The following is a 17,829-nucleotide window of genomic DNA, read 5'->3' as shown; positions in this document are numbered from 1 at the left end:
TTAAGCGTCTGCCTTCAGTCCAGGTCATGATCTCAGGGTCCTGGGATCGAGCCCCAAATTGGGCTCCCTGCTCAGCAAGGAGTCTGAGTCTCTCTATCTCTTTCTTTTCTCTCTCCCTCTTCCTCTCCCCACTACTCATTCTTTCTCTCTAAAATAAATAAATTCTTTTTTTTTAAATGAAGTCATGTAAAAGTATTTACCAAATATGCATATCTAAATCATCATACTTTAGCTTTTCATCTTGCTTTTTGCTTACCTCTATACTGTTAATACCCTTACATAAGAAATGAAAAGCCAAGATGAGTGTAAAGGTGAATAGGTAGAACCAGCAAAAACTCTTGGGTCACTGAAGATGCCTTATCCACAGTTTAACTTTAATTGAATATCATACATGTCTTTGTTACAGGAGGGTGGACATAACAGTAAATATAGGAAATAATTAACGGGAAAAAATTGAACATTGTGACATTGTTTGATTTTTTTTTTTAACAATGGGCTGATGTGATTTTTATTTCTCTTTATTTTAGTCTATCAAAATGAATGGCTGTGAAGAATATGGTGAAGAAAAAGTAAAAAGTGAAAGGTAAGAAAATAATCTTTTAAAGTATAACAATTCCATTCCTTTTTAGAAGTGCCATGAAGGGGGGCACCTGGGTGGCTCAATGGGTTAATAAGCCTCTGCCTTCAGCTCAGGTCATGTTCCCAGGGTCCTGGGATCGAGCCCCAAGTCGGGCTCTCTGCTCAGCAGCGAGCCTGCTTCTTTCTCACATTCCTGCTGCTTGTGTTCCCTCTCTTCCTCTCTCTCTCTCTCTGTCATATAAATAAATAAAATCACAAATAAATACAGACAGACAGACAGACATTTAAAAGATTAACAAATATCTGGGCCAGCGGCCAGTAATTGTAAAGATAGAGACAGGCTCTACTCTGTTAAGCACGGGAAGGGGAGGAAAGAGGAAGCGTAGATAAGTATATGTAATTTATTTGGGTGGCAGTTAGAAACACTATTAACAAATTTTATCTGTAGGTTACTAATTCTTAGATACTTTTTAATTTTACGATCTCTGAAATCATGTACAATCATCAATATTGTTTCTTAATGTAAACAACAGTATATTTTGCAGGGATAGACGTCATAGATTGAAAGAACTGTAGTACCTAACCTTCAGTCTAGTAATTTGACTTCTAAGAATTGCTCCTACTACAACTTGTGTACAAAGACATTTCTACAAAAATTTAATTGCAAAATCATTTATACTTCAAAAAAAGGTAATATACACAAAATAAATTAAGATGTACTCACACAAGCACCCATGAAATACTAAAGCAGCTAATCAAAAGAATGAGAAAGAAGATAATGCCTGATTGAAGGATCTCCAAACTATATCATTACAGACAAAATGTACTTACTGGTGACAAAAGCAACCTCACAGATGCAGAGCTTGCAAATTAAATATTAATTATAACCCACAATTAGCTGGAGTAGAGGAAAACATCCGCCATCAAAGCAGCATAATTGCAGCCCTGTTATTGACGTCTGGGGAGAATTGTACCTGTCTTGCTTTAGTGGTGTGTCCTACTGTCATCAGACAGATGTACTGCCTTGCTCCTCCTGAATATCAGAAAATGGAAAGATGTGTTCAGCCTTTTACATTATCCTTTTTCACCTCATCACTAACTATTTCATTTGCCTAGATTCCCTTGCCTACCCATCCACCTTATTGGGGAGATGGCATCTGCTGTGTACCCCTAAATAATGAGAACGTGTACTATGCTTTATTACATTAAGTGAGTGCCCTGATACAAAGTGTCCTTCTAGCCCCCCACTGTAGCAAAAGATGGATGTCCATCCATAGGGACCTCTATAAATAAATTAAGATACCGCCATGCTGTACAATAGTAGGAAGCTATTAAAAAGACAAGAGAGGGTTGCCTGGGTGGCTCGGTCAGTTAAGTGTCCAACTCTTGATTTTAGCTCAGGTCTTGATCTCAGGGTAGTGAGTTCAAGACCCATGCTGGGGTCCACGCTGGGCATTGAGCCTACTTAAAAAGAAAGAAAAAAAAAAAAAAAAGATGAGCTATTCTCACACAATTGTAATAGGTTATCCATGCTGAAGGGCAGAAACCAACCACTCTCTATCCCAGAGAGGACTCCTTCAATCTAAGGTTCAAAGACAGGTTTTGTGTGAGGATTAATTTTAGACTATATTAAACAATTCTGTACTTGAGTTTAATTTCTACTGACCAGTGAATTTTAGGAATTGTGGACTTGGGTTTTTTTTATCAGATGATCTATTTTTTAAATATCATGAAATTATAGAGGAAACAAGGGGATCAAGGACATAATATTTAAATTTATTTCTGGAACAAAACTGAATAAAATATTACCACTGTGTTTTGTTGTCATAGCTTGATTCAAAAGTCACAAGAGAGGAAGCGTGATGATGACGATGAGATAACATGGGGAAGTGAAGAATTGCCAATAGAAACAACAAACCATGAAGATTCTGATAAAGGCAAGAATTTTCTGAGCAATTTTCTTGTCAAGAATAATAGACTGGGGGTGCCTGGGTGGCTCAGTGGATTAAGCCGCTGCCTTCAGCTCAGGTCATGATCTCAGGGTCCTGGGATCGAGCCCCGCATCGGGCTCTCTGCTCCGCAGGGAGCCTGCTTCCTCCTCTCTCTGCCTGCCTCTCTGCCTACTTGTGATCTCTCTCTCTGTCAAATAAATAAATAAATAAATCTTTTTAAAAAAAAAAAAAAGAATAATAGACTGGGAGAGGGTGGTGGGGTTATGGACATTGGGGAGGGTATGTGCTATGGTGAGTGCTGTGAAGTGTGTAAACCTGGCGATTCACAGACCTGTACCCCTGGGGCTAATAATACATTATATGTTTATTAAAATTTTTTTTAAAAGTTAAAAAAAAATAGATCAAAAATGGTGTTCAAAAATTAGTTTTCAGAATATATGGATGTGTTATTTCACTGTATGTGTACATTATTTGGTTCCATACATAAGGTAAAATCACATAGACAAACATCAACATTCAGTTTTATAACTAGATATTTGCACAGATGTAGGCTAAAACTCTCAGTGGCTTAAAGTAAAACACACAAATAAACATGTGAATAATTAGAAACACAAAGTCACAATTTTGCCATTCTGGACAAGAGTCGAGAAACGCATTTTATTTATAATAAAATAGGTAGAATAGCTCAGAAATAAGAAATTAAATACCCTTGCATCTCAACCTCATTTTTTAAAATAAGAGTCATTTGCTCTGTCCTAGTACTGCCTCTTTTATTTTATAACTGAGGCAGTGGAGAAATGAGGCTCTATCTAGTGTATCATTTCTCTTTTTTTATAAAGGCAATGTTATACTAATGCAATGAAAGACATGGTTCATAATCTGAAGTCTTAGTTGTTAAAGGAAATTAACAGTTTTTCATGAAGTCTTAGTTGTTAAAGGAAATTAAAGTTGAATTAACGCTTTTCCAATTTAGGTCAACCGTCAGTATCAGCGATGGTGCTCTTGTCAAATCCTGTAGGCCATGCTCATCTCCAGGCTTTGGGCTCCTGTTGCCTTTACACTCTGTTCTGTAAAAGTTTAGAGTTATTTTTTGTAAGTGGACTCTGTATTTACAGCTAGCCTTCATCCCAACGGATATTCGGCTTCTTGAAGTATCTTGTATGGCTCTGTATACCCCACAAGCCAGTGTTATTGTTGCCTACCTAGTAGCTGCGTCGTCAGAACGCTATACTTGTAGCTGCAAGACTATAGCAAGAACTCTCTCCTGCTTTTTTCCAGGATAATAGTTGCCTTCTGGTATAAGCAGTTTCCACAGAGCAGGTCCTAAATTAGATACATACTTCTCCCAAGACACTGATATCACTCATTTGATAAGCTCCTGGAGACGCCCCAGTTTTAATTTGTATTGAGAAAGCTTTCAAATGCCTAGGATACAGGCACTGAGTACCAACCCAGGGTAGAGAGAGGGGGCATCCATGTTTCTAGTGCATGTCCCATTATAAGGAATTTCTGAAGCATCTCCCTTCATCTTTTCCCCAATGTGCTCGGAAGCTAATTTAAGTTGGAATTAGCTTGGAAGCTAATTTAATATATCTAGGACTAGATATATTTTGAAACTCTTCTAGAAACTGTAAGTACATGAGAGCCAAGAGCCTTAAGAATTTCTGAGCAGTCAGTGAAGTGTTTCCTTAAAAGTTGGGTACAAAGGCCTTGCTATATGGCCAAGATTTTCTTGTGTTAATTGTAGGTATCTGCCTGCCTGTTCTCCTGCCTTATTAATTCTGAAGACTCTTGCTTTTATAAAAAGATGAGGTGAGAATAGGCTCAAATCAGTTCCCTTATTAGCTAAGTCACTTTGAGGGGATTTTTTTTTTTTCTTAAACAACTGCTGTCAGTGCACCTGGTGACTCAGTCGGTTAAGTGTCTGTCTTCAGTTCGGGTCATGATCTCAGGGTCCTGGGATAAAGCCCCACGTTGGGCTCCCTGCTCAGCTAGGAGTCTGCTTCTCCCTCTCCCACTGCCCCAACCCCCCATCCTTGTGCTTTCTCTCTATATATATAAATAAATAAATAAGCAAAATCTTTTTTTAAAAAATCAACTATTGTCTTGTTAGGTCATCCCTTTCTGACAAATGAGGAGCTTGCTGCACTCCCCATCGTCAAAGTGCTCCCCTCTGGTAAATACACTGGTACCAAGTTGAAATCAGTCATTCGAACGTTGAGAGGTTTATTAGATCAAGGAATTCCTTCTAAGGAGCTGGAGGTAAGTGGTTTCTGCCAAGGTTTCTTTCCCAAACAAAGTTTTATGCAAAATTAGGAGAAATTTTTAAAATGTCCATTACTTTGCCTCTTTACTTCCAACTAAGAGCACCATCTTGTTCTATCCAGCAGGAAATTAATTCTCCCAATTAGGATCCTAGTTGTATTGTTTTAAAGAGATCTCTTTAACCACTTTGGAGCTTGATAAATCTCTCCAAAGATTAACTTTCCTGCCTCAGAGTAGAGATAGACTTTTTTTTAAGTCAAGGGTCAATTCCAACCATCTACTAAACTTTATAATTAAAATACTGTTGGTATGGTTTATTAGTAACAGTTTCTAGTTTAATATAGCTCCAGAAATATGCCCCTCTGTTCAGTGCAGCAGTGGTTCAGAGCCCTTGCTCATGTGGTCTTGCTGGCAACGTCCATATTTACCACGAGGCCAAAGAGGAATGTAGCACCACTGTGGTTTTGAGGTTTACCTTGTTCATCTCCCTCAAACCATATGCTTACTTTGCCCACTTCCTGAGCTTTTCATAACCACTGAAGTGAAAGGAGCTAACTTCTTTTGAGAGCTTCTGGAATGTAATAGATGCTTTGTATTTAATATTCAAAATAATGTAAATCAGATTAATATATTTGGAAACAAGTTCACAATACTTGGAGTATACACTTCCTCTCCATTTTACAGCAATTTCTTCTTAAAGGCTTAAGTTTAAATGTCACCATTCCACAGACCTGCCATCACAACACTTTATAGAGTAGATCTTTATTTTTTTTCTAACATACAGCTTGGTAAATTCTTCAAAGCATTTATCACAGTATTTGTTTACTTCTTTACTGATTCTTTCTCCCAGTAGTCTGTAAACTCAAGGAGAACCAGAATCATATCTCCTTTCTCACCACTGTATTCCTAGCACTTATTACAGTGTCCTGCATCTAGCAGGCATTTTCAATATAGATTTGCGTGGATGGATGGATGAAGAGATAAATGGGTGAATTAATGAGTGAATGAAAAGTGAAAGTTGGCTTTAAAAACCGAGGACTATCTAACCACAACCCTACCACATGGGATATTCTATGATCCCACAGACAATATTGTCAAGCAATTCTGCTGCAGCTCATTACTTTAAGCCAAAGTTGCTTTTGTATTTTTTTCCTAAAATATAATTATAGATCTCTTTAAACTGAAATTTAAAATTAAGGTACAAATTGCGGCCTCACAAATTTTTAGTTGACTACATGTTAAAGATATTTGCAACAATATATTTCAACAACTGGTATAGCAGATTAGTTTTGGGATTTTTAGACTCACTTATCTTAACAGAACATACCTATTCTTTTTTTTTTTTTTTTTTTTAAGATTTATTTATTTGACAGATAGAGATTACAAGTAGGCAGAGAGGCAGGCAGAGAGAGAGAGAGGAGGAAGCAGGCTCCCAGCCAAGCAGAGAGCCCGATGCGGGGCTCGATCCCAGGACACTGGGATCATGACCTGAGCTGAAGGCAGAGGCTTTAACCCGCTGAGCCACCCAGGCGCCCCAGAACATACCTATTCTTAACACTCAAAGTCTGCCCTGATCAGTAGCCACTTTTACACCCTGCCTATTTAAAGCATTTGCAATTGTTACTGAATTACTGCTTATCTCAACAAATTTAACTTTATTTCCATTTTTTCTTGCAGAATCTTCAAGAATTAAAACCTTTGGATCAGTGTCTGATTGGACAAACTAAGGAAAACAGAAGAAAGAATAGATATAAAAATATACTTCCCTGTAAGTTTAATTTGGCTTCAAATCAAATATTATGTCTAACATAATTTGAACTGATTTAAAACTTTTGTGCTAATTTACCCTATCTCTAGCATAAGTGTGCACACACACACGCAAACACATATTCGGAGATTTATATCAGTAACAGATACATTTAGATATACAATGTAAATTCCTTTTTAAACTATATATTCTGAAAAAAAAATAAATAAACTATATATTCTGAAAAATCAATCAGAAGAATCTAAACTACTTATTCAGACATTCATGGATTTTGCAGCATAGTATTAGAAATTAATCAGTGATGCCAAATCAGTAGTTTTATTATTTTTAAATATTTATTTATTTATTTATTTAAGAAAGAGAGCATGCATATGTGTGAGGAGAGGGAAGGGACAGAAGGAGAGGGAGAGGGAGAGAATCTCAAGCAGACTCCCTGCTAAGTGCAGAGCCTGAGCTCCACCTCATGACTCTGAGATCATGACCTGAACCAAAATTAAGAATCCAATTCTTAACTGACTAAGCCACCCAGGCACCCCAAATCAGTAATTTTGAGGTCTTCTTAAAACTATGAATTGGGGGGCATCTGGGTGGCTCAGTGGGTTAGGCTTCTGCTTTCGGCTCAGGCTCAGGTCATGATCTCAGGGAGCAGGGAGCCTGCTTCCCCCCCTTTCTCTGCCTGCCTCTCTGCCTACTTGTGATCTCTCTCTCTCTCTCTCTGTCAAATAAATAAATTAAATCTTTTTTTTTTTTTTTTTTTAATACATGAATTGAGGCACCTGGGTGGCTCAGTCAGTTAAGCATCTGCTTTCCACTCAGGTCATGATCCTGGGGTCCTGGGATCGAGTTTCACATCAGGCTCCTGGCTCAATGGGGAGTCTGCTTCTCCCTCTGCCTGCTGCTCCCCCTGCTTGTGCTCTCTCGCTGTCTGATAAATAAATAAACAAAATCTTTTTTTAAAAAATATGAATCAGCTTCTCCAGGAAGGGGTGCCTAGTTGGCTTGGTTGCTAGACTATCTGACTCTTGATCTCAGGGTCATGAGTTCAAGCCCTACATTGGGTGTGGAGCCTTCTTTAAAAAAAAATTTTTTTAATTTTTTTTTTTAATTGTCATTCATGAATTCACTTCAGCATGAGCAGTTTCTTAGTTCATGTGTCACACCACATCTATTTATTCCACTCATTCTAACTTCAGAGAAATTTCTATGATACATTATACATGCATGTGGCTGCAGTGGTATCAACAATGGTACTACCAAGTTGCATTAGAGTTTGAATTATTCAGATACTAGGAAGACAAAAGGGAGTTTTTTTACCACATTTTACTAATTTCACCAATCAACATGTGATTTGTTTTTAATATATAGGGATATAGCCAAAATATTAATGTCTAGCAACTTTGTTTTTTTAAGCAACTTCTTACAGTAATCATCAGCCATATTTATACATATATCAGCACACTGGGTTCCACCGTGTATGATACAACAATCCTATCTTTACCAGAAAGTCATAAATTCAAAAATCTAAAACGGAATAGTGGCAAATCATGTAATAAATGACAATACAACTGAATTTTTTCAATCAAGTTGTAAGACACAAAATTTACTTTGGAAAACTTCCTGTGAAAACTGAATCTTAGCATTTTAAAATGAAATCAATAATGGTTCAGCATAAAGTAGGTAGGAATTGTTTCAGCACCACCACCACCCCCAAAATTGCCAGACTAGCCTCTCAGAGTCAGATGAGATAAGCCATAAATCCAAAACTACTGTGTGGATTTTTTTCCATGGACTCAGAGGTAGAAGTCAAGTAATTGAAGGGCAATTGATGGAGGATTTTGAAACATTACTGAAGTCATAATTTGATAATCATAGAAATTACCAGTTAAATTTATAGATGTTTTAAATAGAAATGACTTTTGATGTACATACAGTACATACTGATTAATTCTCTTGAACAAGTTGGCTTACATATAGTTTTCACTGGTTTGAACATTTGTACTATGAAATTACAATCAGACAAAGACGGGGGCCTGTATGCCTGGAGAATAAAGTGAGTTACCTTTTTACTTATTGGGTTAATATTTTGACTGCTGATTTTAAAGTATATAATTTAATTAGATGAACAAGAGGTAATTATGCCAATTATATTTGTAATAAGTACTTTAATAGTTTGATTATAATACTAATTTTTATTTTATGAAATAATCTTCTGGCATTGTCATTCATTAAATTCATCATTATCATAATAAGGATGGATAAAGGGTGCCTGGGTGGCTCAGTGGGTTAAGCCTCTGTCTTTGGCTCAAGTCATGATCTCAGGGTCCTGGGATCGAGCCCCGCATCGTGCTCTCTGCTCAGTAGGGAGCCTGCTTCCCCCTCTCTCTCTGCCTGCCTCTCTGCCTACTTGTGATCTTTGTCTGTCAAAAATGAATAAAATCTTTTTAAAAAATTTTAAAAAATAAGGATGGATAAGAAGTAGCAAAGTTATGTTTGTTTCTCTAGGAACTCATTAAGAAGTTCTAAATGTATTGATTTATTAATTTTAATTAACCAAATCTGTGTAAATAATATCAAATTGTCAGAAACTCACTGAGTTGACATCTTAGATACACTTGTAACAAGAGCAAAATGAGTAAATATAAAATGATTTGACTGTAATTTGAAAATATGCCTCATTAAAAAGTATGATTTCGTTTATGGTTCTGAGAAATTTCTCATAATTTTTGACTCATGCTGTTTATGAGGCTCTTGTTTAAAAATGCATGATATAGATGGCTCTGTTTTGTGGTGGAAAATTCACAGATGATGCCACAAGAGTTCCTCTTGGAGATGAAGGCGGCTATATCAACGCCAGCTTCATTAAGATACCCGTGGGAAAAGAAGAGTTCGTTTACATTGCCTGCCAAGGACCTCTCCCTACAACTGTTGGAGATTTCTGGCAGATGATTTGGGAACAAAAATCCACGGTGATAGCCATGATGACCCAAGAAGTAGAAGGGGAAAAAATAAAATGCCAGCGCTACTGGCCTAACATCCTAGGCCAAACAACAATGGTCAGCGACAGGCTTCGGCTGGCTCTCGTGAGAATGCAGCAGCTGAAGGGCTTTGTAGTAAGAGCAATGGCCCTAGAAGAGATTCAGGTAAGTGAGTTAAATCTTTCCGTCTCCTAAGGCTTATCTCCTAGCTGGAATGCAGGCCTGGACACTTTCCACATCAGTATATTTCTAAATGAAAGCCAGCAACTTGGGGCTTCTCATTTCAGGGAAACTAATGTCACCCATTATTTTTTATCTAGCAGACACTTAAATGTTACCTTCTTACTGCCAGTTTCCTCCAATGCATACTGTGTTAGGATGAAATGAGAATACACGCCTAAGTAGCAAATATTCCCCCATGAGCACAACATATTTGGTAATGCATGGACAATTGTAGCATAAATGTTTATCATTTGGGTAGTTCCTTCTGCAGCCACCTCACCATTGAGTCAATTTAGTTTGAATTAGATAAGTGGATATACCTTAAGTAAAGCTGCTACTTTTCCTTACCTCCGCTGTCCCTCAATTTCACCCTCTTCCCAGTACTACTAGCTTAAGTGTAAGTGGTTGACCCTTGAACGAAACAGGAGTTAGGGGTACTAACTCCCATGCAGTCCAAAATCCACATATAACTTTGGACTCTCCATAAACTTAACTACAAACAGCCTACTGTTGACCTAAAGTCTTACTCGTAATATGAATAGTCCTTTAACACATATTTTATATATTATATGTATTATAGACTGATTCTTAACAAGAAACTAAGCTAGAGAAAAAAATGTCAAGGAAATCATAAGGAAGAGAAAATATTTACAGTACTGTACTATAACAAAACCCAAATATAAGTGGACCTGTACAATTCAAACCCATGTTGTTTGATGCTCAACCCTAATGGGTTTCCTTTTGGACTTGGACTTGATTCTTTTGGTCACATGTAAACATAGCCTAATGATTTCCTTCATGGTTTTTGATGTGATTTTATAAATAATTAAAGATTATACCTTCTTATTCATTCACACCAGCCTACCCATTACTTAATTACAGTCATTCAGTATTCCTTAAATGATTTGTTTAATTAATAGAAGGTTTTTATAGCCTGGGCCCTGTTATGGAATCTAGGGATTCAGCAGTTAGCCATACAGACAAAAAGAAATCCCTGACTTCATGGAGTTCACTTTTTAATGAGGAAACACTAGTGTTGATGATGCTGTGGAAAAAACTCTAAAGGAGTTGATTGAGCCAAGGGATGAGGGGGCAGGGAGGGATTTCAATCAGAAACAGCAAGTGCAAAGGCCCCGACTTGAAATATACCTTGTGTTTTCAAAGAACTACAGAGAGGTCCCTGAGGTCCCTGTGGTGAAGCAAAGCCACCACCAAGAACAGGTCAGGTCTGAGAAGGAGCTGGGTCAAGGGCTTATAAGCCATTGCAATGATGGTGGCTTTTATCTAGAGTGGGTTTGAGGTGCGGTTGTTTAGAAAGGTTGTTATTCCTATCAATGTAATCTGCTTTTAGGGTTTCAAAAGAAGTTGTTACCGTGGTTAAAATGTGGATTTAGCATCTCCTTGATAAAGACCCTCCCTGTGTCGTTGGATGGAGTCTTCTTGTCTCCTGCATCTGTCCTTTGATTTGATCCAATGGGCAAGTCAAAGTTTGAAAGGACCGTTTATTATGAAGAACTAAAACATGTGTGTGAACAATACAGTATTTATCTATTTCTTATATTGTACAATTTCAGACAGGAGAGATACGATATATTTCTCATCTGAATTTCACTGCTTGGCCAGACCACGATACACCTTCTCAGCCAGACGACTTGCTCACTTTTATCTCTTACATGAGACACATTCATAGATCCGGACCAATCATCACACACTGCAGTGCTGGCATCGGACGTTCAGGGACCCTAATATGCATAGATGTGGTCTTAGGATTAATCAGTCAAGATCTGGAAGTGAGTACAACATACAGTCTGAACTAGCAGTCAACCAGAATTAACAGTAGAATCTAATTTTTAATACTGTGTTATGATCTTGGGATTTTTTTTATTTAGCAGGGGCTTTGGGGGGGTTACTTAAGTAAAATCTTAAGATTTTTTTGTAAGTAATCTCTATACCTGATGTGGGGCCCGATCTCACAACCCCAAGATCAAGAGTCACATGTTCCAACTGAGGCAGCCAGACACCCCTGTTTAGTAGATTTTATGAATGCCTTAATTTTCTTACTATATCAAATTGTATTTTAGGGGTGCATGGGTATTCAGTTGGTTCAGTGTCTGCCTTTGGCTCGGGTCATGATCTTGGGGTCCTGGGATCGAGCCCTACATAGGGCTCCCTGCTCAGTGGGGAGTCTGCTTCTTCCTCTTCCTCTGCCCCTTCCCCCAACTCATGCACATGATCTCTCTCTCTCTCTCAAATATTAAATCTTTTTTTTAAAGGACAATCCACTCTTTTTTTTTTTAAGATTTTATTTATTTATCTGACAGAGAGAGCACAAGCAAGGGAGCAGCAGGCATAGGGAGAGGGGGAAGCAGACACCCCACTGAGCAGGGAGCCCAACTGGGGGCTCAATCCCAGGACCCTGGGATCACAGCCTGAGTCAAAGGCAGACACTCAACCATCTGAGCCACCCAGGCACCCCAAATTAAATCTTTTTAAAAATGTTTTTATTTTAGTAAATGTTCAAAACTACTCAGACTATAATCAAGAAGAAATAATATTTCAATTTTATATTTGTTCTACTGGTTTTAACCATGTACTTAAAATTTCTTATGCAGTATTAGATTTACTTTTTATAGTCTGTAGGCTTCTATACGGTAAAGTCAGTTTCACTGTAACACTAAGGGATAGAAATATTGAAGCACTGGGGTGCCTGGATATTTCAGTTGGTAGAGCATGCAGCTCTTGACCTTGGGATCCTGAGTGCAAGCCTCACGTTGGGTGCAGAGCTTACTTTAAAAGTGTGTGTGTGTGTGTGTGTGTGTGTGTGTGTGTGTGTATGGGCACCTGGGTGGTTCAGTCAGTTAAGTGTCTGACTATGGCTCAGGTCATGATCTCGTGGTCCTAGTATCTGGCCCTGAGGTATTCTCCTTGCTCAGCAGAGAGCCTGCTTGTCCCTCTGCCCTTTCCCCTCACTTGTGTGCTCTTGTGCTCGCTCTCTCTCAAGTGAATAAATAAAAATCTTTAGAAATATATGTAGAGAGAGAAGCATAAAAGAAAGAAAGTATATTTATGGGGCACCTGGATGGCTCAGTGGGTTAAACCTCTGCCTTCTGCTCAGGTCATGATCTCAGGGTCCTGGGATCGAGCCCTGCATCAGCTCTCTGCTCAGTGGGGAGTCTGCTTCCTGCTCTCTCTCTCTCTCTTCCTGCCTCTCCATCTACTTGAGATCTCTGCCAAATAAATAAATAATATCTTTTTAAAAAGTATATTTATGAAATAAAGACATTTTTGTTATTGTTTACCTATGAGTGGGAAATGTATACTTTGTTCTACAAACTGATGCTAGTCTCTAAACAATTACTCCCACTTAAAAAAAATTACTAAGTAACCAAAATTAATGAGTATAATCTTATTTAAAATCTAAATTAGTATAAACCTTACTTAAAATGTTAGAATATCTTACTGTAAAATCATAGTCTCTTAAAGAATTTTCACTAAAAGCAGTTCTGTCTTGTTCTATACACACTATTGTGTCTACCATAATAATTTAAGTAGAATGAAACAAAGTCTATTTCTCCCTTGTTTCAAAGTGGCAATATCAGTGAAAATAAAAAGATCAAGAATTTCATTCTGAAAAGCAAACTGTAGGAAAAATAATTAACCTTTTTTTTTTTTTAATGTTGATATTAGAAAATAGTCAAATTCCAGGGCTGCCTAGGTGGCTCAGTCAGGTTAAGTATCTGCCTTCGACTCAGGTCCTGATGCCAGGGACCTGGGATCAAGTCCCACATCAGGCTCCTTGCTCAGTGGGGAGCCTACCTCTCCCTCTGCCTGCCGCTCGCCCTGCCTGTGTGCTCGCGCTCTCTCTCTCTCTCTCTCTGACAAATAAAATCTTTAAAAAATTTAAAAAGAGGGGCACCTGGGTGGCTCAGTGGGTTAAAGCCTCTGCCTTCGGCTCAGGTCATGACCTCAGGGTCCTGGGATCGAGCTCCGCATCGGGCTCTCTGCTCCACGGGGAGCCTGCTTCCTCCTCTCTCTCTGCCTGCCTCTCTGCCTAGTTGTGATTTCTCTCTGTTAAATAAATAAAATTTTTTAAAAAATTTAAAAAGAGAGAGAGATTAGACAAATTCCAGAGGGGAGAGAATTTCTTTGGGGGATTTGTTTTTTGTTGGGAATTTTCAAGTAGAATAACCTCCCCTAATTCTTAACAAAGATCATAAATAAAATTATCAAATGTTGGCAGGGTCAATTCACTGACTTTGGTCCAGAACAGTTTCCCAAGACTGCTAAGAGGAGGAGGAAGAGGAGGTATGGAATCTTTGGGGCTCAAATTCAGTAACCCTTTTCAACTAACACCCAGACCCTGTTTTCTTTGGCAGTTTGACATCTCTGACTTAGTGCGCTGCATGAGGCTGCAAAGACATGGAATGGTTCAGACAGAGGTGAGTCTTGGTTGGTGTCTTCTAATGAGGATTTTCGTGAAGGTTCTGATGTTTTAAAATTCTGGTTAAACCTTTTCTCTTCTTAAATGGTCCCGTTATTACATAAAACCAAAAATTTATGATAAGGGACTTTTTTTTAAGCATGAGGACTAATTCAGAAAAAAATTAAAATATTTCAAAGATACCTCATTATATCTTGTTTTAACTTAAATGCAGGAAATAAGGAAATGCAGTATTTGCACTTAACGATAAACAGAGAATGGGGCAGCATGTTGGGGGGTAGTTTGGGTTGGTATAAAATAGCATATAATTTAGTGGCATTCTTTCCCCATTTCCAACTTTAAAGAGATATCGAAGATAACATTCTTGCCACAGAAATTCCCTGAGAGGGAATGGTTTCGGCAGCATTGACAAGAAGTCCAGAAGGCAGGCTAGAGTTGCTTAGCTTAGAGAAGACACTCTTGGGGCAGAGTGAATGGGTAGGTTTGTGCATCCTGTCTTTTAATAATGTTTCCATTTCTCTTACCTGAAATCAAACCATGGGTGGTATCACAGGCCGACCTACAGACATGTCTTTCACAGGAACTACATTTTGTAGAGTATCTGTCTGCTCTCAGTGGTTCGACTATCCTTACTGTTTGTAGTGTGAGGAGGGATGTGGAAGCTATTTTCATATCTCATAAATTCACTTCTCTCTACCTCTTGAAGAATACAGAAATTTACCATCTTTAAAATTAAAATTTGCCTCCTTTGCCTTCAGATACCTTTTTAATTCAAGTTAAACCTCCTAATTATTAAGCTGATTTGCACACTTTTTTAGGTTAAGAAAGCATACTGATCTGTATAAGCAGTTCTTTAGAACCAGGAAACTGACTCATTCAACAGGTACTTACTTACTGAGGGCCTGCTGTGGACCAGGCACTCTTGTATGCATGTGGAGCACATCCATGTTTGGAACAAAGACCTCCTCATGAGGTGGTGATGAGGAAGGCAGATATTAAACACATTAACTAAGTAAGTTATATAGGATCTTTGAAAGTGGTAAGTGCTTTAGAAGGAAAAAGAGAAAAAATAGAACAAGGCAAAGAGGTCGAGACATGGCAGGCTGGGGAGGGTTTTTTTTTTTTTTTTTTAAAGGATTATTTATTTATTTATTTATTTATTTATTTATTTGACAGGTGGAGGTCACAAGTACGCAGAGAGGCAGGCAGAGACAGAGAGGGAGGGAAGCAGGCTCCGTGGGGCTCGATCCCAGGACCCTGAGATCATGACCTGAGCCGAAGGCAGAGGCTTTAACCCACTGAGCCACCTGGCGCCCCTGGGGGAGGTATTTTAAATAGGGTAGCAGCCCTGAAGCAAAGACTTGAAGGAGGTACAGTGGGCGCATGAGGCTAATCAAGAATAAAAAGTATTTCAGGCAGACAAAGCCATCTTCTCTGAGGCAGGAGCAGGCCCGGTGTGCCCTAGAATGGCCATGGTTAGGTGGCTGAGGTGAAAAGGGGAGGTGACAGGGCCAGAGCCTGGGCTCTCCCCTGAGGGAAATGGAGACAGCACAGCATTATCAGTGTGGACTGACATGACCTGACTTACATTGTAAAGGTCCTCTCTGGCAACTCTGTTAGAAGACTGACTTGGGGAGGAGGACGAAGGGTTAGAAGCAGGGAGGTCAGTTTGGTGGCAGGCAGTGGGCCCAGCCTGGAGTGTGTGGATATAGGGAGAAGAGGCCATGATGTGAAGTAGATTTGCTAATGGATTGTTGGTGGCCTGAGAGAATGTCAAGGATGATCGTGTGCAAATGTAGGAAAAGTTAAAGTACAGAGGAGCACCAATTTCTCAGAACTGCACATGTTTTAAACAACATTCTTACATTCTTTAGACCAAACATATGTGTAACAGGCATGAATGCTCACATACACCCAACCATTTTAAATGAGATTCAACTGTCGTTAGTACTTTATTGCTTTCCATTTAGTATATTGTGAATTTTTTCTGTCCACCTTCAGACTCATTAATTCCTTGCAAAGTATGTCAAAAAAAAAAAAAAAAAAACTCAGATCCCTGTACCGTCAACTTAACAGAGAGTAATTTCACCAAAAATGAGTTAATTTTCCAAAAACTTTGATTTCCATATTCTTTTGTTCCAAATATTTAAAGAATATTATTTTGTGTAGCTTCTTGGGTATTAATTTCTTGACATTTCAAAACATCGAGATGAGTTCAATAAATCTAAAGGAAATTTTGTAGAAACCTTATTTTTCCATTATAAGAGCAAATCATAAATATTACCAGAGCACAGAGATAAATGTGTCCTACCACAGATAATTTCAGTTAAGACTCTGGGGTATTTCCACCTGCCTACTCACCCCCAAGGCTTTGCCCTGCCTCATTTTGTCAGTCTGGTTCAGTTTCTTATCATTTCGATGACACTGCACAATTCTATATCCTGCTTCTTATATTAAACATTATCACAAAATTTTTCCATATTTTCAAAATTACTCAAACATTATATATATATATATATTTCATATTATACATCTAGAGTCTTCTCTCTTTTTTTTCTTGCCATAGGATCAATATATTTTCTGCTATCAAGTCATCCTTTATGTGCTAACACGTCTTCAAGCTGAAGAAGAGCAAAAAGAACAGCCAAAGCTTCTGAAATAACATGAAAAGAACAGCCTTCTGGATGCTTCATCTCGCTCCCAACCTCCAACAGGTGTTCCTGTTATCTGCTTAAAATAAAGATCACAGGGCAGCAAGTCCATACAATATCATTACGCTTATTCTCCTCTACCTTAGAGGGGCATTCTTCACAACAATAAATAATATTGAAATGCTGTATTTTTACAGCTACTTTAGCCTGTGATAATTTAAAATTTTTTAACACTAACCGAACAGTGCAGATCTTAGGGGTGATTAAGGCAGCTTTTGATTATAGCTGATGTTGCAAGGACACGCCGAGTCTATTTTTAATCCACCAATCTTGTTTATAGCAAAATTCTTTCCCAGTATTTTAATAGAGTTATTTTATAGGGGATACTTGAAACCAGTATTTAAGCTTTAAGTGACAGTAATATTGGCATAGAAAAAAAGGTAGCAAATGTTTACTGTATCGGTTTCTAATGTTTACTATATAGAATTTCCTGTAATATATTTATATACTTTTTCATGAAAATGGAGTTATCAGATACATTTGTAACTGCATTATATTTGTTATGCATCATCTCACTTTGTAAATAAAAATACATCTTAAAAATATGAACAGGACAAAGTGTATGCAAACATTTTCATCAATGTGTTCGTTCTTTCTTTTTTTTTTTTTTTAAGTAGACTCTACCCCCTGTGTGGAGCCCAACTTCAGGCTTGAACTCACAACCTGAGATCAAGACCTGAGCTGAGACTCAAGAGTCAGATGCTTAACCAACTGAACCACCCAGATGTTCCTTCAGTGTGTGTTCAGTGTGTGTGTGTGTGTGTGTGTGTGTGTGTTAATTTAAATTCCATTTAGTTAATATATACTGTATTATTAGTTCCAGGGGTAGAACTTAGTGATTGATCAGTTGCATCTCATACCCAGTGCTCGTTCCATCAAGTGCTCTCCTCAATGCCCATCACCCAGTTACCCCATC

The 17,829-nt window shown here is 38.2% G+C and overlaps 1 protein-coding gene across 5 annotated transcripts in view; it reads left to right on the top strand.

Moving 5' to 3' along the window:
• Positions 1-17,467, top strand: part of PTPN13 (protein tyrosine phosphatase non-receptor type 13) — a 204,684-nt gene extending 187,217 nt beyond the window's left edge. For all 5 annotated transcript variants that reach the window (XM_045997255.1, XM_045997257.1, XM_045997256.1 and 2 more), the window contains 8 exons: positions 528-583; positions 2,410-2,516; positions 4,645-4,793; positions 6,474-6,564; positions 9,367-9,704; positions 11,336-11,551; positions 14,138-14,200; positions 16,769-17,467. In XM_045997255.1, the coding sequence (XP_045853211.1) occupies positions 528-583; positions 2,410-2,516; positions 4,645-4,793; positions 6,474-6,564; positions 9,367-9,704; positions 11,336-11,551; positions 14,138-14,200; positions 16,769-16,864 (1,116 nt within the window). In that variant the 3' untranslated portion in view covers positions 16,865-17,467. The remainder of the gene's footprint in view (positions 1-527; positions 584-2,409; positions 2,517-4,644; positions 4,794-6,473; positions 6,565-9,366; positions 9,705-11,335; positions 11,552-14,137; positions 14,201-16,768) is intronic.
• Positions 17,468-17,829: the final 362 nt, after the last annotated feature.

Source organism: Meles meles, chromosome 2, assembly GCF_922984935.1.
Source record: "Meles meles chromosome 2, mMelMel3.1 paternal haplotype, whole genome shotgun sequence".
In the NCBI taxonomy this organism is placed as follows: Eukaryota; Metazoa; Chordata; class Mammalia; order Carnivora; family Mustelidae; genus Meles; species Meles meles.
The sequence above is the reverse complement of the archived record's forward strand: the minus strand, read 5'-3'. Positions and strand labels throughout refer to the sequence as shown.